Genomic DNA, 22365 nt, shown 5'->3' on the forward strand with positions numbered 1-22365 from the left:
ATTTGTTATACTGAATCATTTGATACACTACATGACTATATTTTAGTTTAATTTGTTATACTGAATCATTTGATACCCTACATGACTATATTTTAGTTTAATTTGTTATACTGAATCATTTGATACCCTACATGACTATATTTGAGTTTAATTTGTTATACTGAATCATTTGATACACTACATAAGTAAAGTTTACTATGAATAAGGAGTTCGTAAGGAAATGCTTTCTAGCATTCTCAAATGGTTTAATTTATAATTAACGTTGTAGGGACCAACTAATAATTTACCACCTATGAGAGCATTGACTATTGGTATAGACTATAAATTATTATTATTTAGTAGTAGTAGTAGTAGTAATAGTTGTTCTATTATATGTATAATTTATTTTATTTTATGAAATATTATTTATTATTATTTTTTTTTATTTAATTTATAATAAAATATTTAGTATTATTAATATTATTTATTTATTTTTTTGAAATAATTTTATTATACATACAAACAAACACAATACAAATGTCTATTAATTACAATTTCACTGATAAAGTAGTACTGATAACCGGTTCGAGTTCGGGTATCGGTGCGGCCACTGCCGTCCAGTTTGCCCAATCGGGTGCCAATGTAGTGATCACTGGTAGACGTCCGGACAATATCTCAGAAGTGGCCAAACAGTGTCAGAATATTTCACCAAAAAAATTACAACCACTTGAAGTTATAGCCGATTTAGCTAATGATACGGATATTAGGCAACTATTGTCGAAAACAATCAGACATTTCGGTCGATTAGATATATTAGTTAATAATGCAGGCATTGGTATCTGTATTGATATTAATCAATCAGATTATTATGAAAACTATCTGAAAGTCCTACAAATCGATTTGAATTCAATGGTATTGTTAACCCATTTATCTATTGATTACTTATCGAAAACTCGCGGAAATATTGTCAATATTTCAAGTTTTTCCGCACTTAGAACTGTAAGGATTTTTTTATTTTTTTTATTTAATTAATTAAAAAAAATTAAATTAAATAAATAGTTTTATTACTTATAATTTTTTTTAAATATTTTTATAGACTGTAACCTTATCGCCCTATTGTATGGCAAAGTCGGCAATGGATATGTTTACCAAATGTTGTGCCGCGGAATTGGGCCCTAAATATCATATTAGGGTTAACTCAATTAAGTATATATATATATATACATTATTATATACATAACAATAAAAACTTTTAAAAAAAAATTTTTAGTTTTTAAATTTATTAGTTATTATTTATGCGTTATATACCTTTAACTCTACATATCTAATATTTATCTAATATCATAGGTAGTAATTTTTTTTTATAAAGCATATTTTGTATTAATTAGTTTATTTTAATATTTTATTTAATTATAAAACTAAAAAAACAATAAGTTTATTTTGCTATATTAAAGATAATATTTAATATATATATAGCAGGGTTAAGTAATGTTTTTGATTTTAAGGGGGTCGAGGGTAGGGTAGAGTGAAATTTACAAAATTATCAATAAAAATCTTCGGGGGGGGGGGGGGTCGAGGGTGGATGTAGATTTTTATTGCATTTTCATTATATATATATATAGTATGTATATATATATATATATATATATATATATATATATATATACTAACATATAAATTCATATAATAATAATAATAATAATAATAAATTCAAATAATATTTTATTATATATTTATATATAGATTTTAGTGTGAAATGTAGGGTAGAGTGAAATTTACAAAATTATCAAAAAAAATCTTCGGGGGGTGGGTGGGTCGAGGGTGGGGTGTAGATTTTTATTCAATTTGCATTATATAAATTATATAAATTATATACTAACATATAAATTCATATAATAATAATAATAATAATAATAAATTCAAATAATATTTTATTATATATATATATATATATTGATTTTAGTGTAGGTATTGTTAAAACTAATATATTGATTGCAATGGGAAATACAATGGAAGATTCGGACAACTTTTACGATGCATACGATTCGATAACACCGGTCGGTCGGGTCGGCCAACCCGACGATATTGCCAACGCTGTACTATTGCTGGCCAGTGACCAACATTCCGAGTTTATTACAGGTTCGCAGTTTGTTGTCGATGGCGGCAGTATAGCCGCCAATGCTTTTTTGTGTTAATTATTTTAATAACTTTTATTTATTTATTTTAATAACTTTTATTTTTTTAATTACTTTTATTTATTAATTATTAATTATTTTTATTTTTAACTTTTGTATTTTTTCTTACAATTTTTTTATTTAATTTGTTTTTATATTATTTTTTTTATAGAAATTAATTGACTAATTATAGATCTATGCAATTAAATTATAATTAAATTAATTAATTATATTATTATATAATTAGTTTTATAAACTAATTTTTGTATAAAAAATTTAACAATATTGTATTTATAAAAATGATTATATTGTCATTGAACTATTATTATTATTTTTTTTTTAAATTGTTGTTATTTAATAGTAAAATATTAATCATTTTTATAATTATTTGTATTTTTATTTGCATTTGTTATAATAAAATCTAATGTATACTAAGTTTTTAAAAACAATTATACAAATTGATTTAAAGTAACAATAGAGTAATAGTAAAATTTAATCAACAAAAAAATAAATATCATTTTATATTATTAGTAGTGTAATTAAATAATAAATACTATTAATTGATTAATTTTTAACCAATTGATTTAATTAAATGAAAAATAAATTATTAATCTTTTTAAGTAAAAATTAATTAAAATACTTTCATATATAAATATATAGACAACATTAATAAAAATATTTAAGTTTTAAGTTATGTAATTAAAATAAATATTGAATTATGTATTAAGTATTAAATAAAAATAAATAAAAAATTCATTTATTTAACATGTCAAATATTTTAATAATCTAACAATAATTAATGTTTTATCATTATTTTAGAAATAATTTACTTAAGTTGAAAAAACTTTTAACTATAAATTATATTATTGTATAATAAAATGATTAATTAATTAAATGCTATTTTTTTAATTTTGTTATTGTTACAAAGATATTTTTATATATATAATAATAATTTTTTTATTGTAATTATCCAGGTAATTAAATATAAAAATAATTTATTTACCTAGTAGAAATATTTTTATAGTTATTAAGCTTAAAAATTTTTATCATTTTTTAAAGGTCAGCATATTAAATAAATAAAAAAAAATTTTATGTATATGTATAATATAACTATTAATTAATTAATTTTTTCATATAATTTACTTTTAAATGTTTAATTAAAAGAAAAATTTAATTTTAATTTTTTTTATTAACTATATTAAAATACTTTCAGAATATATATTAAATCTATTAAATAGAGGTATATATATATAAAGACTACAGTAATAAATATATTTGTTTTATTCAAATTTGTATACTATTTATTATTATTTTATGTAATTAAAGTAAATATTGAATTATGTGTTAAGTATTAAATAAAAATAATCATTTATTTAACATGTCAAATATTTTTATAATATAATAATAATTAATGTTTTATCATTATTTTAGAAATAAATTACAAATAAGTTGAAAAAACTATTTAAATATAAGCTATTTTAATGTGTAATGAAATAAATAATCAATTAATAGTTTTTTTATTATAATTTTTATTAAGGAATTTTTAAATAAAATAATATTATTAAAAACTAATGTTTAGTTAAATACTTAGTTTATTTTAAATAATTATTTTTATTTTTATCAATATTAAATATTTGTCTATAGTTAAAAAAAAGTTTATTGAACACTTATTAAAACTAGCATTGTAATATTATAAAGGTAATTAAATAACTATCAATATTAATTAATTTTTTATTAGTCAATTAATTAATATGGACTAATGGTTATTAGGAATAAATATATTGTTTATAATATGACAAAAACAAGTAATTTACGGAATAAAAATTTGTTTTTGGTAATGCTTTCTAGCATTCTCAACTGGTTTTAAAAAATAAAATATTACTTAAAATGTAATGTATAAATTGCGACATCTGTCAATAATAATAAAAAAAAATTAAAACATTTATTTTATTTTCAAACTAACATAAAAATGCTAATTCATATAAATTATTGATATAAGAATAAATTTATTTTTATTATTTTTACAAAAAGTATTTAAGTTCTATCTATTAATTTAAAAAATAGGTTTATAATAAATATTTTGTTTTTTTATAAATAATTATTTTTATAAAAATATCAATTTATATTATTTAACATTAATGTCTTATAATTTAACAAAACAAATTGAAACGTTTTGCGGGTATTTTTTTTAATATTATTTATTAATTTTAATTAATTTTTTTATAAAATTATTTTATTTATAACTATAAAACTATAATTTAATTTATTATTATTATTATTATTTATAGCCATAAACTGACTATCGATTCCGATAAACGTATTGAGTATTTGCGTAAATTTAATAAATTTTTGTCTAACTTTATTGATAATCAATTGATGGTCAACCCAACTACTACTACTGACATACCTGTGCAGCAGCAGCTCCGAGATGTTGGCCAATGGCTTCAAAAGCTAATTGATTATAATTATCAATTAGATGTAGAGGTTGCTGGCGTACATATATTCAATCATTATAATTTGATGGTAGCTAATTATGATGATGATGCTAATGTTACTGGCCAAGCACCGGGAGTTAATGATAGACAACCACCACTACCACCGTTAGTACTACTATCAGATGATCAACAAATAGCATTGGGATGGTTAGCCCATTTGGTTATAACCTATTTCCTATTGATCGACGATATTGTTGATCAATCAACTGAAAGATTAGGCAAAACGTGTTGGCATTTATTGGTAACTAATTTTTTTTGTATTAAAAAAAATAATAATATAAATAAATATATAATAATAATAAATATATTTAAATTTAAATATATATATATATATATTAATTGTTTTTCGAAATAATAAACAATAAATAATATATATATTTAATTATATATATAATTTACTAATTAGTAATATATATATATAATATATATATATATATAGTAAATATATATAATAAATGTATATTTAATATATAGATAGATACATGCTATCTATTATTTATAGTTATAATAATTTAAATAATAATAATAATATTTTTTTTGTATAAATATAATTAAAAAATTATAGCCTAATGTAGGAATGATAGCTCTGAACGATTCTACACTGTTATTATCAGTAGCGTTTAAATTGGCTAAACATTACTTTAGGGACCATCCAAACTATATGGATATTGTTGAATGTATTCATGAGGTATATAATATGAAATAATATTAAATGAAATAAATATTTTTTTAAAAAAAATTTATTTTAATATCAATATTATAATTTAAATTATTATTATTTATTATTATTATTTTTTTAAAAAAGGTGCTTGAAATTGTATCAATTGGTCAGTTAATGGACTTACAGAATACAAAATCGACAAACAAGCATGCTCAATTAGATCAATATACTGATAATTGTTGGGCAACTATTAGCAAGTACAAAGAGGCCAGTTTTGCAATATTATATCCATTTAAACTAGGTAAAATTTATATTTTAATCTAATAATAACTATTACTAATTACTAATTACTAATTACTAATTACTAATTACTAATTACTAATTACTAATTACTAATTACTAATTACTAATTACTAATTACTAATTACTAATTATTAATTAATATTACTATTACTAAATACTATTACTAATTACTATTACTATTACTATTATTATTACTAATTATTAATTAATATTACTATAACTAATTACTATTACTATTACTATTACTATTACTATTACTATTACTAAATACTATTACTAATTACTATTACTATTACTATTACTATTACTATTACTATTACTATTACTATTACTATTACTATTACTATTACTATTACTATTACTATTACTATTACTATTACTATTACTAATTAATTAATATTATTACTATTTGAACAGTACTGGCAGCCACTGGCCAAACTAATCATCCGGATAGACATGCTATGGAGGAAATCATTGTAAAATGTGGCCGATTTACCGGTGCATACAACGACTATTCCGATGTTTATGTCTATAAGGATAATATCGGTACCGACATATCGGAAGGCAAGTGCAGTTGGCTTTACGTACGGGCCCTTCAATTGGCTACTAGTGAACAACGATCGATACTATTAGACAATTATGGTTTAGGTTCAGACAATCGATTGGCTGTCGATAGGATTGAAATGGTTTACAACGAGTTGAATATGAAACAAAAGTTTTGCGATTATGTCAATGAAATTGTTGAAACTATTGAAGAAAATTGTTGGAAACAATTGTCATCGAAAAATTTCCGTCAAATTATTGCCGAATTTGTTATTACTTATTATAATTATATGCAAACTGAATATCAGAATCTAAAAAAATAGTTTAGTTTTAAGAAATCTATGAAAAAAATAAGTTTTTAAAAAACTAAGATCAAAAAATTTTTATTAATTAAATACATTTTATAAATTATTATTATATTAATTAATAATTGTTGTTATTATTATTATTTAATACTAAAAATAATTTATGTTAATTAAATCTATATTTTAACTAATTATTTAAAAAGTTTAAAAATGTTTAAAATTAATTATTCAATAGAGTAAAACAAAAACTTTTATTTGTAAAACAAAATACATTTTTAATATGAATTAGTATTGAAAATATGTTTATTCAAAATTATAATTAATAAAAATTTTTAAAAAATTCTTGACTAAAATTTTTAGTTTAAAAAAAATTATTTTTCATTTTTTTAATTAGAAATATATCTGTCTTTAGTAGAAAACTTTCTAATATTAGTTAATTGACTTTTTAATTTTATTTTTTAGTTTATTAATTAAATGTTGATTAGATTTTTGTTGTTTTTAAATTTTTATATTTTAATCATAACTTATTTTTTTAGAAAATAAAATTAAATATATATATATATTTTTAATGATTTTTTATTATTATTATTATTAATTAATACTATTATTATTAAATAATTATTTTTTGTATTTTTTAGTTAAAAATTAGATTAAATACATAATTTTTTTCTATTAAGTTAATTAATTAAAAAAATAATACAAATTTTTTTGCATGGTTTAAATTCCGTTAATTATTAATTTTACAATTAAAAAATTTAAATAAATTTTTTTATAAAAAATACTACATAATTGTGTATTTATTTATTATTTATTTATTTATTTTTTTAATCCATTTAAATGCTAGTCTTGCCCTTAATCCAGGCCCTCAACGTTGACAATCGTGTATAGACACCGGGATAGTTGGGTCGGGCACAGCCATAGCCCCATGAAACGGCACCAACCAATTTACCTTGGTGCTTGACTGGTCCACCAGAGTCACCCTTTTTTTAAAAAAATAAATTATTATTATATTTATACTGTATATTAATATATAGTTTTTTTTTGTAATAAAAAACTAAATAAAACAAATATAATTATTTAAAAAAAATTGCTTGGTTTAAACAAAAATAAATTATTAATATAATAATAATTAGTAATAATTATTTTAAAATTAGTAGTTGATTTTAGTTTAAAATTAGTAGTTTTTTTTTAAGTTAAAATCAATAGTATTTTTAGTTAAAATTACTAGTTTTTTAAAATTAAAATTAATAGTTGTATTAAGTTTAAAATTAATAGTTGTTTATAGTTTAAAATTAGAAGTTTTTAATTTTAGTTAAAATTAATAGTTTTATATAATACAGTTAAGCACCGGTAGTCATATATTAATATATACATACCTGACACGAGTCTAGGCCACCCTCATCGACACCGGCACAGAACATACGGTCGGTTATATCATTGAAACCGTCGTATTTTTGTTTGCAAACATCATTGGCCACAACGGGTACATCAACAGTCTGTAGTCGGGCTGGTAGGGCACCGCCCTCCCGGATAGCACCCCAACCGGTAACCGTAACCTTATCTTTAGCTGGCAACTGGTCGTTATCGCCGGTCAATTCAATTTTATTGACATTACCCGAACCGAGCGAAAAACGGCCATTAATACGTATGAGACCGACATCGTAGTCCAGTGCCCACGAATCGTACGACTCGTGAGGTATGAGCTCGGCTACGGTAAAGTCGACACCGCCGGAGGCGTGCAATTCAGTACCGCAGCGCAGGGATAGCGATGATGGAGACGATCTGTTTTTAGGGGGGAGGGAGGGGTTAGTTAGTATTTTAATTAGTAATTGAACACTATCTTAACCCCACCCCTGCTCCCTGACCCCCAACACCAACTAACTTACCCGTCTATACAATGGGCAGCCGTTACTACCCATTCATCGCTGATAATCGAGGCGCCACACGAATGGGACGACCGTCTCAGTGAACATTGATGCGGATTAGCACCCGGTTCCGCGTCCGTACCGCCAACTATCAGCACATGGCTATCGTTTTTGATGGCAGCTGTGGCGCACAGGCCTACAGCCATCGATAGGACTAGTAGTCTATACATTACTTATTAGACTAAACTATTAAATAATATAATAAGTTATTTAAACTAAAAATGCTATTTAATTATTAAAAATTATATGAAAAATGATATTTGATTTCATGGTTTATATACCCTTTTTCGACTCTCTCTCTCTCTCTCTCTCTCTCTCTCTCTCTCTGTTTTACTCTCTCTCTATATATAATATATATTTTAAGATAACAATAATTTTTATGTTAGTTTCATTATCATTACATTTTTTTGATAGAAAAAAGTTAACCCCAATTTTATTATTATTATTATTATGTATAGTATAATATATTAATAGTAGAAAATATTAATAATAAATTATATATATATATACTAGCACATTTGTTATAATTTTTATTTTAGTAGTTGATAATTATTATATTATAACTTATAAAACTGTCAAGGATCTAGTTGTAATAATTTAGTAATTTAGTATCTAGTAGATTTATTAATTTATTAGATTTTAATATATATATATATATATATATATATATATATATATATAGTAGTTATAAAACATTAGATTATCTTAAATTAAATAATTTTTTTTTAAAAAAAGATTAGCTAGCTTAAAAATTTATGGCTTTAATTCAATAGGAAAAACAAGTATAATAAATAATAATAAGTTTCACACATAATAATAATAATAATAAAACCCATTCATTACATATTATTAATAATAAAAAATGGTTATAAAAATGTCAGATAAAAAATTATATCAAAAACTATTAAATAAAAATTACTATCTTTTAAATAATATATTTTATATGTTGAGAGAAAATAAAAAATTAATTGTTATAACTTTTATTAATATATTTATAAAAAAAACTATAATAAGCTAAATAAAAAACTAAAAATTATTAAAAATTATTTATAAAACACTTTAATAGTTTTTATTTAAAATATAAGATTATTTTTATTAATAATGATATTAAAAATACAATAATTGTAATAAAACATAATACTTAATCTATATATATTTTATTACAATAATATATAAAATAAATTTAATATATAAAGCATATTAGTTAATTAAAATAAAATAATCTAATTAAATTCACAAATATATATATTTATATTTATATACTGTATATCAATATATAGAAAACTAGATTTAAATTATAATTAACTATTTATGGCTAATACTACATCTAACTAAAAAAAACTATTGTATTATTGAAGTGTAAATCACGACAGCAACAACAATAAAAACATATAAAATAATAATAATAACTTCAAAAAATCTAACCCACCTAACCTAACCTAACCTACTACCCCAACCAAACACACACACACACACACACACATGTATATATATATATGATTGTGTTTGTGTGTGTGTGTTTGTATGTATGTATATAATATTATATATATACATATATATATATACACATACAAACACACACACATACACACACAAACACACACACATATACACACAAACACACATATACACACAAACACACATATATATATATATATATATGTGTTTGTGTGTGTGTGTTTGAGTGTGTTTTTATGTATATATATATTATATATATACATATATATATATACATACAAACACACACACACACCCACACCAACCTACTCAACAGCCTCCTTAACCCTGGGCTGTACACAACATTTTAGCCGATAAATCTGATCGGGTATATCATGAGCTTCGCACCATTTTGGCCGATATAGGTCATCGATTTCCAACAACGAAAATTCATAGTTGCCAATCATGTGCGCCAAAAACGATTTGATAACCAACAGTCCAAAACGATTACCGCAACACATTTGGGGTCCTAGGCCAAAATTCAATAGTGCATTAGCATCCAGGTTAGACCATCTATTCAGGGTTTCCGGATCCAGAAACCTATCCGGGTTAAATTCGTATGGTTGGGGAAATAGGGTATCATCCATATGTATGGCCGATACCTGTAAGACAGTAGTGTTGGCAACAAAAAAAAGAGAGAAATTTATTAAAAAAAATAATAGAGAAATTTCTAGAAAGTTTCTATATATATATATATAAAAATTTCTATCTATAGGATCACCATGTTTAATTTTGTTAATAAAATAAAAAACTAATTAATTAAACTATGATTTAATGATTTAATAAAATCAATAAAATTTTATAAAACTGATTCTTATTAAATAATTATAATTATTTTTTATATATAGGTATCCCAATTTTTTGTTGTTATAGTACTGTACTATACTGTATGATATTATATGTATAGTATTACTGTATATCTTATGTAAAATACACTTGTACTACTATACAATAACTATAGACTATGGGTGATCCTATAGAAAAAACATTAAATACAGGAAATTTCTATAGAAATTTATTTATGAAAAAATCAGTTTCTCAGAAAACTCACAGAAATTTCTATTAGAAATTTATTCAAATAGAAATTTTCTCAGAAAACTCTCACGAAAATTTCTATTAGAAATTTATTCATGAAAAAGTTTTTCAATAAAACTTTCTCACGGAAATTTTTATTAGAAATTTATTCAAATAGATTTTCTAAGAAAACTTTCTAACGGAAAGTTCTATTAGAAATTTATTCATTAGAAATAAAGTTTCCCAGAAAACTTTCTCACGGAAATTTCTATTAGAAACTGTAATTGTATTTGCCCAGGTATCTACCTGTACGTCAATACGATCCCCTGGTTTCAAGTGGACACCGGGCAACGATTTTGCTGCCTCACTGTCCTCTGAGCCCATAAATACACGACGCAAACGTACAGTATTGGGATTAATACGTAGAGATTCTTTGATTGTTGCCTCCATATAGGGTAAGTGTGTTAGAGAATCGTACGATATTTTCTGCCAACTGTCCTCATCATCGGTAACCGTTTCGGTCGATGTTTGATCCAATGCTTCCTTAATTTCGTCGTATAGTTTTGCTTGAATACTAGGATAACGGGCCAAATGTATGACCATTTCACACAGGGTATCGCTAACTGAGCCGAATAGGGCTATAAACTGACTGATCAAATAGAAAGACATTACACGTATGGCCATCGGATCGTCGACACTGACTGTCCCGATAAAAACAATATTTTAATAAAATTTTTAATTATTAATTGACAAAAATAATAGACAATTAATAGAATTAAATAATAGAATTAAATAATAGAATTAAATAATAGAATTAAATATTAGAATTAAATATTAGAAAAAATATTAGAAAAAATATTAGAAAAAATATTAGAAAAAATATTAGAAAAAATATTAGAAAAAATATTAGAAAAAATATTAGAAAAAATATTTGAAAAAATAATAGACAAAAAATAATAAACAAAAATAATTGACAAAAATAATTGACAAAAATATTATAAAAAATAATTGAAAAAAAATTAGAAAAATAATAAACAAAAAATAATAGACAAAAAATAATAGACAAAAAATAATAGATAATAATAATAGACAAATAATAGAAATAAATATTGACAAAAATATTAGAAAAAATATTAGAAAAAATAATAAACAAAAATAATAGAAAAATACTATTGTTATTATTATTAATAATAATAATAAATAATAATAATAATTTCTAAAATTAATAGAAATATATAAAACTAAATAATTAAAACTAAAATCTAAAAAAACAAACAATTTTTTTTAAAAAAAAAACAAACAAACAAAAAATCCAAAAAGAAAATAATACCTTTTCCATTAATCAATTTCAAATAGATGCCGACAATATCTAATTTTTCGTTACCATATTTAGCATCGCTATAATCGTCATCGTCATCATCATTGTCCGTACGATTTTCTAAACGTTTAACCAAATATTCGCTAATCAATTGTTCCAGATTACCGAATGCTTTATCTAAATTGACACCCGTTAGCCAATTGGCCACTGGTTGTAGTAGACCACCGCAATCGGGTAGCCGTACATTGGTTTCGTTCCATTTTAGCTCATCATCCAATCGGACACCAGCGGACATTAGTGACCAATATCGGCGATTTTCGGCCGGATCGTCGGGGAAATAACCCATTGAACTCCGACGGGTAAATGCATACCCGAGATATATGTCCAAAGTTAGGCGTTCGGTTTCGGCTTTAACACCAAACGGTTGGCCGTAACCGATATTCTGGTGGAAATGTTTGACCAAATTACGGGAACATCGGTCGACAACTTCGTCGTAAAATACACGCATACGCCGTGTGGTAAACAATACGGATGTTTCGATACGCAATTGTTTCCAACGGCCAGTGTCTCGGTTGACTAAACTGGAAAATTTGGAAAATTCTTTCGGAAATTTTACGTCCAATCGATTGAATTGTTCGAAATGTTTGACCAATACTTTCTGGACATTGGGTAGATTGCAAACAGTCAGTACGGGTGTATTGTATTCGAATACACTTAAAAAATTTTAAAATTTAAAAAAATTAAAAATTAATAAATAATAGGAGGAAATATTTATTTTTTAATAAAAGAGTAAAATAAAAAAAATTAAGGGGAGGGTAAAAATAGTAAGGTGCAAATGTTTTAGATATATGAAGCACGTAATTTATGAATAAACAATTGAGGTATGATGAGGTAACCATTTTTATTAGATTTTTATGTGTATGTGTATGTGTATGTGTATGTGTATGTGTATGTGTATGTGTATGTGTATGTGTATGTGTATGTGTATGTGTATGTGTATGTGTATGTGTATGTGTATGTGTATGTGTATGTGTATGTGTATGTGTATGTGTATGTGTATGTGTATGTGTATGTGTATGTGAATGTGTATGTGTATGTGTATGTGTATGTGTATGTGTATGTGTATGTGTATGTTAGTCATATTTATCTTGATAAATTACTGTTTTTTAAAATATTTGTTTAGACACTGGTTAGATATTCCTTAACAAACAAACATAATAATAATAATTCCCTCCCCCATCTTTTAGTATCCAAATGTTGTCTAAATGTTTCCTACCCCCTGCCCTGCCCCTGATCCATTGGCTATTCCTAGATTATCTATTTAACTGTTTCCCTATGCTTTAAGCTCTACTAAACCCCGTAACTAAACCCACCCCACCCCAACTAAACAACTATATTTTATTATGTTTAATAAATAATAATAATAATAATAATAATTTTTTAAAAAGCAAATGCTATATTAAACTGTAGTATTGACTGAAAATACTGTATATATATAATAGTATATTAATATTAATATTATAGTACACTATCATTAAATAGATAGTTTAGTTAAATACTATTTAGTTAAATACACTTTAGTTAAGTATAAATACAATATATAATAATTATAAATATTAAAATTTTTTGTTTTTTAATATTCTTTTTTAAAAAATAAAATAATTACCCATAGATTCCTGATTTACCATATTGTTTATACCAGGGTAAATCATATTTGCCTTTTAAAATAGCTATAATATTTCCTAATATAGGAACTGGTCTAGGTCCTTCTATGCCCAATTGGCTCCAATAGTTGACATTTTTTGAATGATTTTGATAAACTAGATATTAATAATTATAATTATAATTAAATAAATTAGTTAATATTTTTAATATATATATATATAACTTACCAATTAATGTAATTATAGATATTATAATTGAAAGTAATATAATAGCAATCATTGTTTAATTTTTATTATTATTAAATAAATAATAAATTAATAATTTTTTATTAAAATATTAATATTTATTTATTTCATAAACAACTATACAGTACTGTATCTGAAAAACAATTGATATGATAATAAATTTTTTTATAAAGTTTTTACTTTTTTAAAAAAATATAATAAATGTACATGATTTGCATATTAATATTTATTAGTATTTTTATACATATACTTATTATACAATAAAGTTGTCAAATAACAATTTTATTTATTATATACAATATATAGATTTATTAAAATAAATTAAAAATTTTATATTACTATTAATATATTAATAGTTTAGATAAATATTTTATTACAATAAATACAATTATAGTATTTTTTTAATAAAAATAAATAAATAAATACTTTTAATAAATTGTAATTAAAATTTTAGTTATTTTTAATTTTAACAAATAAAAATATTAATTAATATTATTTGGTATCTCTATATGTATATGATATATGAATTATTAATTTCTAAATATTTCTAAAACATTTTTTGTTTTGTTTTAGTATATTATCAATCATTAGTAATAAATATTCAGTAATAATAATAATAAATTGTTTAATTAAAAAAAAGACAAGTCATTAACTGTACATTTAAAATATTTTCAATAACTTAAAAGTATTTTTTTTGTTATCTATTAAATAGAAAATTTTTATTATAAACAAAAATATTTTTATATTATATTTTTTTAAAAAAAATAATTTATATTAATTATTACATAAAGAAATAATATTTATTTATTTAACTATTTAGTAAACTATTGAACATATTTTTAAAAAAAAAAATAATTTAATAATTTAAAAATTTATTATTTGTATAGATATTATTTTATTGTTGTTGTTAGTTATTTACAAATTAATTTATTAGTATAGTAATTGAAATATGTTAATGATAAAAAAAATTTTATATAGATAATAAATCAATTATTACTGTATGCACTTATGTGAAAAAATTTATTAGTTAATATTAATATTATAATAAAATAATATAAATTAAATAATAATTATTATTATTCAATTAATACTATTAATTAGTTAATATTTTATATTTTATTAATATACAATACAATATATAAAATTAGGATTTTTTTAAATTTTTTATACAATATTTTTTAAATATTTTTTTTTTGGTTAACTTAGTTTTAAATATTTTATTATTTTTTTGTTATTCAAACCTCTATTAGCATAACATACAGTCATAGCTTATGTAACAAATGTATAGTATATACTGTATATATAAATATTAAAAATTAATTATTATTTTTAAAAAAATATTGATTTTTATTATTATATAATACTAACATGTATATTGTTTTTTTTCAATTAGTATATATAATTTTTTTTATTAATTTTTTAATTTTATAAATCATAATAATAGTTATCCTAATTATTATTTAAACTCTAACTATAATTATCTAATTGATCCAGTATAATATTTTTTAAATTTATTATATAAATGGTCTAATGTTGTATAGTATGCAATAACTGTAATTAAATATATGATATATATTTTTTTTATTCAAAATTATTAAGCTTATAAAACTGTCATTATTAACAAATAGGATCTTGTATTATATAAATAAGATTATCTAGCACATATTAATAAATTTTTTTTTAAAGTTTATAAACTATTTAATATGACAGCAATAAAAATAATAATAAATTTATTTGATAGCTATCTATGAAATAGTTTATTGCATTTATAAGTTATAAATAATATACTTTATAAAGTATATATATATATATATATATTAAATTTAATATAAATAAATATTTTTCAAGATTAACTAGCTAACTAAAAGTTTATTATTATTATATTAAATTATTATTATATTTAATATATATACCGATACTAATTCAATAGATTAAAAAAATTATGTATAATAAAATTTTTGTTACATTTATCAATTTATATTATCTATAAATATTTTTATTATAATATGATGTTATTAAAATGTCAAATAAAAAATTTTTTTATTACAAAATTAATTACTAATTTATTATATACCTTACTGTATCATAAAAACTAATAATAAATAGACAATAAATGATTTTTTATATTATATATATATATACACACAGTATATATAATATATTATATTAAAGATATGATAAAATAATTTCTGATTTTTAGTTTCAAATTTTTGCTAAAAACTTGAACATGTATTTAAAGGCTTCGCCTAATTCACAGTTTAGTTAGTATAGAGGAGACAAACAAACATACAGTTTCCTTAAAAAAAAAATAATAATAATACAAATATGTTGTATAAGACTGTATGTCTGGTGGCCCTAATAGTGGCCTATGTATCGGCCAGTCGGCTCCCCATACCCTACGAACTGTACGTCCAAAACGGTGGTCTACCCATACCGGTTGCATTGCGCACCGGTAGCTGGTATAACATCAGCGCTGCCGATGATGCCGAAGCCCTGATTGTTGGCGGATCCGATGCCAGTGCCGGCGATGCACCCCATATTGTATCGCTGGCCAAGTCATCGCATTTTTGCGGCGGATCCATATTGGATGCCGAAACTGTCATCACAGCCGCCCATTGTATTGACGGGTAAAGTAGTCTATAAATTAATTAATTAATTTTATTTATTTTATTTTTGTAAAAATATTATAACTAATGATTAATGAGTTTTTTTAATTAAAAAAAATATCAACTAATAATAGTTTATAAATTGATTAATTAATTTTATTTAAGTTTTTGAAAAAAATTATAACTTATTTTTTTTAAAATATATCTAATAATTAATGAGTTTTTTTAATTAAAAAAAATATCAACTAATAATAGTTTATAAATAATAATAATAAGTAAATAAATATATAGATATTTTAATTAATTAATTATTTATTTTTTAGCTTTTAAAAAACTAATATATTTATTATTTTTTAAATGTTTAAAATATATAGATATATAATAATAATAATAATTTCTGAATTTAATATTTAATAATTAATTTTAGAAGTTTTTATTAATACTAATTATAAATATTGATATTATATATTATATAATTATTATTTAGTTTTATTATTACTGTATTATTATAACAAACAAAAAACAAATTCAATAATTAATTAATTAATAATTTATTTATTTTATAAAAACCAAACCCAAACCAACCAACCGACCAATCAGTACGTCTGCATCGTCGGTAAAAGTAAGAGCCGGTTCACTGAAACATTCGTCGGGTGGCCAACAAGTATCGGTCAAAACTATCAGAAAACATAGCCAATACAACTCCTATACTATCGACTACGATATAGCCATACTAAAGCTATCGACACCGTTAACATTGGACGGCCAAAATGTTAAAGGTGTCCAATTGCCAGCCAACGGTGAACTGGATAATGGTCAACAAGTATTGATTGCCGGCTGGGGTACTACCCGTGCCGGTGCCAGTACATTGCCCACTAATTTGCAAAAAGTCAATGTCAATATTGTCGAGCGGACGACCTGTAATGGTAACTACGGTTCAGGTAGTATTACCCAACGTATGATTTGTGCGGCGGTTAACGGCGGCGGCAAAGATGCCTGTCAGGTATGTTTGTAGACAGTATATGGATGACCCCCACACACCCAACCCCTAATTACTATTCTATAAATGCCTATAATCAGATAACTGTTCAACAAAAAATTAATTAATTAATAATATGCTTATTATGTTTAGTGATATAGTTTTATAACTGTATCTAATGAGAGATAATAGCTAAATCTAATATTTTTTTTTAATTAATTAGTTATTTATTTATTAGAAATTATATTATATTATTTATTTTGTTTTTTAAAATTATATTATTATTATTATAAGAATTGTTTGTCAAATTTTTTTAGATCATTTAATTTATTACTTAAAGTTAGTTTTTTTTTAAAAAAAAAGAGATAACTAAATATATATTGTATATACTGTATATATATATAAATTAAATTAATTTTTTTTGTTGATAATATTTAATATATAACTCAACAACAATACTATTATTATATTTAGTATTAATAACTAATATAACTTTTATTAATTTTTAATTGATTTTATATAACCCCCCCTCCCCGGGTGCGCACAGGGAGATTCTGGTGGACCACTCACTCAAGGCGGTGTACTCTATGGTGTAGTGTCGTGGGGCCGGAGCTGTGCACTACCCGACTATCCCGGTGTCTACAGTAATGTAGCCGCTTTGCTAGATTGGATAACAACTAACCGTGCTTAAATTATAATAATTAAATAAAATTATTAAACAATTACTATAATTTGGATTATTATCATTAATTAATTATAATTAATACTATTATTATTATTATTGAAAAATTATTATTTTGCTATCTAAAAAAAATTTAATTTAATTTTAATACTGTATCTAAACTTTAAAAATTTTAATAAAATGTTATTATAAATGAAACAACAATTTATTCATTTATTTATTTAGTTATTTATTTATTTTAAAAATTAAAATTTCAATAAACCTATTGTTAGATACTATAGATTTTTTTTGTATAAGAAAAAAAACATATGCTATAATTTTTGATGATAAAATATTTTATTATATAATATATATTAAATCACTATTATATAATAATAATAATCACTTAATATTTATTTTTAAAACATAAAATAATTGAAACAATTTAACTAAAATTTTTTTATCACTAATTATTATTATGTTATCATATAATATATGATATTAAATGATGACCTGATGTTAATTAAATAATTTTTTTTATAAATTAAAACACTATATATATAAATAGTTTTAATAACTGTCTATAACTGGTTATAATAACAGTGTGTTGGTGTGTGTCATAATTATTAGTTGTTAGGGACAGGTAGCTAAAAAAATTATTTAAAAAAATTATTTAATTAAAATTATTAAACACTTCAACAACAAAAAAATAACTTAACAATGAATGACAACAACAACAACAACACACAAAAAAAGTCACCAAAAAAAAGTCTATTGTTTAGTCCGATAACATTGGGATCGGCATCGGGTAGTCGTGGTCTGGGATCGGGTGTAACCCTAAAAAATCGTATATGTGTGTCACCAATGGGCCAGTGTTCGGCCCTGGATGGCGTACCCCAGGACTATCATGTGGTACACTATGGCGCACTGGCTGCTGGCGGTGCCGGTATGGTAATGGTCGAGGCAACCAATGTTGAACCCCGAGGTATGGTTACCCGGGGTTGTACCGGGATATGGAATGACCAACAAGTGGACGGTTGGCGTCGGGTAACGGCAATTATCAGCCAATTTGATTCAGTACCCGCAATACAATTGGCACACGGTGGCCCGAAGGCCAGTTGTGTAGCGTTTTGGGACGGGTATCAGTCGCTGGCCGATGGTGATGATGGTGGTTGGCCAACTATAGGACCCAGTCCGCGGGCATGGGGCGGTCCTATTTGGCGGGTTCCGGCCGAGGCCAGCGTAGAGGATATCCAGGAAATTAGGTCAAAGTGGCTGGAAGCGGCCAAACGTTCGGTAAGGGCCGGTTTTCGGGTAATTGAGCTACACTTTGCGCACGGTTATCTGGTCAGCAGTTTCCTATCGCCGGCCACCAATCACCGTCGGGACCAGTACGGAGGTTCGCTGGAAAATCGTATGCGTCTGGCATTGGAAATAGTGGCCGATGTTCGCCAAGCGGTAGCCGATGCCGACATTGTATTGGGTGTCCGAATATCGGTTACCGATTATGTTGAGGTGGACAACGGCGGCGGTTGGGATTTGCGGCAAACCATGCGATTGGCCGAACAACTCAAACAATTGGACGTCGACTTTCTGGACTGTAGTTCAGGCGGTGTAGTCATGGCGGCCAACGATCATCCGCTAAGTGCCAGTTCCGTACAACACGAAGCCGCCCGACTGGTACAGCAAACATTAGACTGGCCGACGGCCGTAGTTGGCCAGATAGTCGATCCCTTGGTGGCCGAACAATTGCTGAGCAATAATTGTGCTCAACTGGTCATGATTGGCCGGGCTATGTTGGACAACCCGCACTGGCCGTATCGGGCAGCCGATGAACTGGGCGTTTTTGGCCAGGAGTTTCGGGCACCGAAACAGTATAACTGGTGTATCGGCGGTGCCGTCGACAGTGTCGGCAATTGGCGGCAAACAGTACTCAACCGTAACAGTAACAGAGTGTTGGCCGCAGACCAGTCAGAGTCCGCGCAGCAGCCGTCGGCTAAGCGGCGGCTAAGCGAACGACTGATCGAGGCTTCTGCCGAAATCTATGGCCAATTGTTGGCCACTGATTTTGTTCAACAATTGTTGATCGGCGGCGAAATGTCCGCTAGTAATCGGGCCGTTGCCCGACGTAGTCAAAAACAGACACTGGAATTGATGCCCCGATTTCAGCAACTATTTCGTACGGCCATCGAATTGACCGATTCGGACGGCGAACGCCAATTCTTTCGTATGTCTATACAGGCCTGGGATCAAGGATTTCGGGAATATTGCCATAGTTTTCAGGAAATATTTGGACAGTTGACCGCCGATGATGACCAGGACAGTGAAAACACCCGACAATTTGCCAAACATTTAACCGAAGTGTCAACAAGTGGTTCGGTATTGAAAATATTGACAACACTGTTGGCCGGTTGTGTGAAACTGTGGACAGTCTACGATTATGTTCGGCAACAACAACATCGGGTATCATCGGGAATGGCCACCACCACCACCACTACCAACCCGTTTGTCGAATTTCTACTGTTTCGGTCGATGAAACCCGAAATGGGTATGAAATTTATCGGCGATCTAATCGATGCCCGCAGTGGTAGTGGTAGTGGTAGTGGACAGTTGGCCATCGGTAATGATGGACACCAGTTAGCCGATGATGAACTTATTGATGTTATGCGCCAAACGGCTATCTATGAGATGCGCTTTCATAGCGAACTTATTTGAATTTTTTTTAAAAAATAGTTGAAATTAAGAAATAATTTTTTATTAAAATTAAATAATGTAAAAAATTCTAAAATAAGACACAAAAAAAATAAATTAGTTTACGGGGCTCGACCGGGATTTGAACCCGGGACCTCTCGCACCCGAAGCGAGAATCATACCCCTAGACCATCGAGCCGCTTGATGATTGATTGCCCGGTTATTGCACAATGGTAATTTTTTTTATTAATTTTTTTTAAAAAAATAGCCCATAAATAATTTTAGCTAGATAAAAAAGTAGAAAATGCTAAACATCACCCACCAAAAAAAAAACTAATAATTTAGTTTTATAAAAAAAAATCTAAATAAATAAAATAATTAAAATGTTGTTAAAATGTTACTAGTAAATATTTCAGCAACTTTTATTTTTTTTTAGTTAACTTAAAAATACATGTACATTATACATTTATTAATACAGTAATATAATTGCATTATTGATGTTATTAATATTATTATTTGACGTTATTTATGTTTATTTATTATGTATGTATGTATGTGTATGTGTGTRTGTGTGTGTGTGTGTGTGTGTGTGTGTATGTGTGTGTGTGTGTGTATGTGTGTGTATGTATGTGTGTGTGTGTGTGTGTGTGTGTGTGTATGTGTGTGTGTGTGTATGTGTGTATGTGTGTGTGTGTATGTGTGTGTGTGTGTGTGTGTGTGTGTGTGTATGTGTGTATGTGTGTATGTGTGTATGTGTGTATGTGTGTATGTGTGTGTGTGTGTGTGTATGTGTGTGTATGTGTGTGTATGTGTGTGTATGTGTGTGTGTGTGTGTGTATGTGTGTGTGTGTGTGTGTGTGTGTGTGTATGTGTGTATGTGTGTATGTGTGTGTATGTGTGTGTGTGTGTGTGTGTGTGTGTGTGTGTGTGTGTATGTGTGTATGTGTGTATGTGTGTATGTGTGTATGTGTGTGTGTGTGTGTGTGTGTGTGTGTGTGTATGTGTGTGTATGTGTGTGTCTGTGTGTGTGTGTGTGTGTGTGTGTGTGTGTGTGTGTGTGTATGTGTGTGTATGTGTGTGTGTATGTGTGTGTATGTGTGTGTATGTGTGTGTATGTGTGTGTATGTGTGTGTATGTGTGTGTATGTGTGTGTGTGTGTGTGTGTGTGTGTGTGTGTGTGTGTGTGTGTGTGTGTATGTGTGTGTRTGTGTGTGTATGTGTGTGTATGTGTGTGTATGTGTGTGTATGTGTGTGTATGTGTGTGTAAGTAAGTAAGTAACTATGTGTACGTGTTATTAGTAGTA

General features: G+C 25.5%; 3 protein-coding genes and 1 non-coding gene across 4 annotated transcripts; 1 reads left to right on the top strand and 3 right to left on the bottom strand.

The window, feature by feature from the left end:
• Positions 1–7220: 7220 nt before the first annotated feature.
• Positions 7221–8616, bottom strand: LOC128953234 (trypsin Blo t 3-like). Its single transcript, XM_054298710.1, has 3 exons — positions 8347–8616; positions 7837–8242; positions 7221–7440 (listed from the first exon to the last, which is right to left on the bottom strand). Exons 1-3 carry the CDS (start codon positions 8553–8555, stop codon positions 7294–7296), a joined length of 762 nt encoding a protein of 253 aa, XP_054154685.1. The 5' UTR covers positions 8556–8616; the 3' UTR covers positions 7221–7293.
• Positions 8617–10117: 1501 nt separating this feature from the next.
• Positions 10118–14118, bottom strand: LOC128953229 (cytochrome P450 3A16-like). The gene is made up of 5 exons (XM_054298705.1): positions 14107–14118; positions 13881–14034; positions 12227–12927; positions 11203–11597; positions 10118–10484 (listed from the first exon to the last, which is right to left on the bottom strand). The coding sequence occupies exons 3-5, from the start codon at positions 12720–12722 to the stop codon at positions 10149–10151; spliced, it is 1227 nt and encodes a 408-aa protein (XP_054154680.1). The 5' UTR covers positions 12723–12927; positions 13881–14034; positions 14107–14118; the 3' UTR covers positions 10118–10148.
• Positions 14119–16361: 2243 nt separating this feature from the next.
• On the top strand, positions 16362–18435 carry LOC128953233 (trypsin Blo t 3-like). The gene is made up of 3 exons (XM_054298708.1): positions 16362–16751; positions 17331–17733; positions 18257–18435. Exons 1-3 carry the CDS (start codon positions 16450–16452, stop codon positions 18398–18400), a joined length of 849 nt encoding a protein of 282 aa, XP_054154683.1. The 5' UTR covers positions 16362–16449; the 3' UTR covers positions 18401–18435.
• A 2753-nt stretch (positions 18436–21188) lies between these two features.
• Trnap-cgg (transfer RNA proline (anticodon CGG)) lies at positions 21189–21260 on the bottom strand. The gene has a single exon. It is a non-coding gene; the product is annotated as a tRNA-Pro (tRNA).
• Between the last annotated feature and the right edge of the window lie 1105 nt (positions 21261–22365).

Source organism: Oppia nitens, unplaced genomic scaffold (assembly GCF_028296485.1).
Source record: "Oppia nitens isolate AA-2021 unplaced genomic scaffold, nextdenovo-longstitch-racon4-pilon3 scaffold21_pilon_pilon_pilon, whole genome shotgun sequence".
Taxonomy (NCBI): Eukaryota; Metazoa; Arthropoda; class Arachnida; order Sarcoptiformes; family Oppiidae; genus Oppia; species Oppia nitens.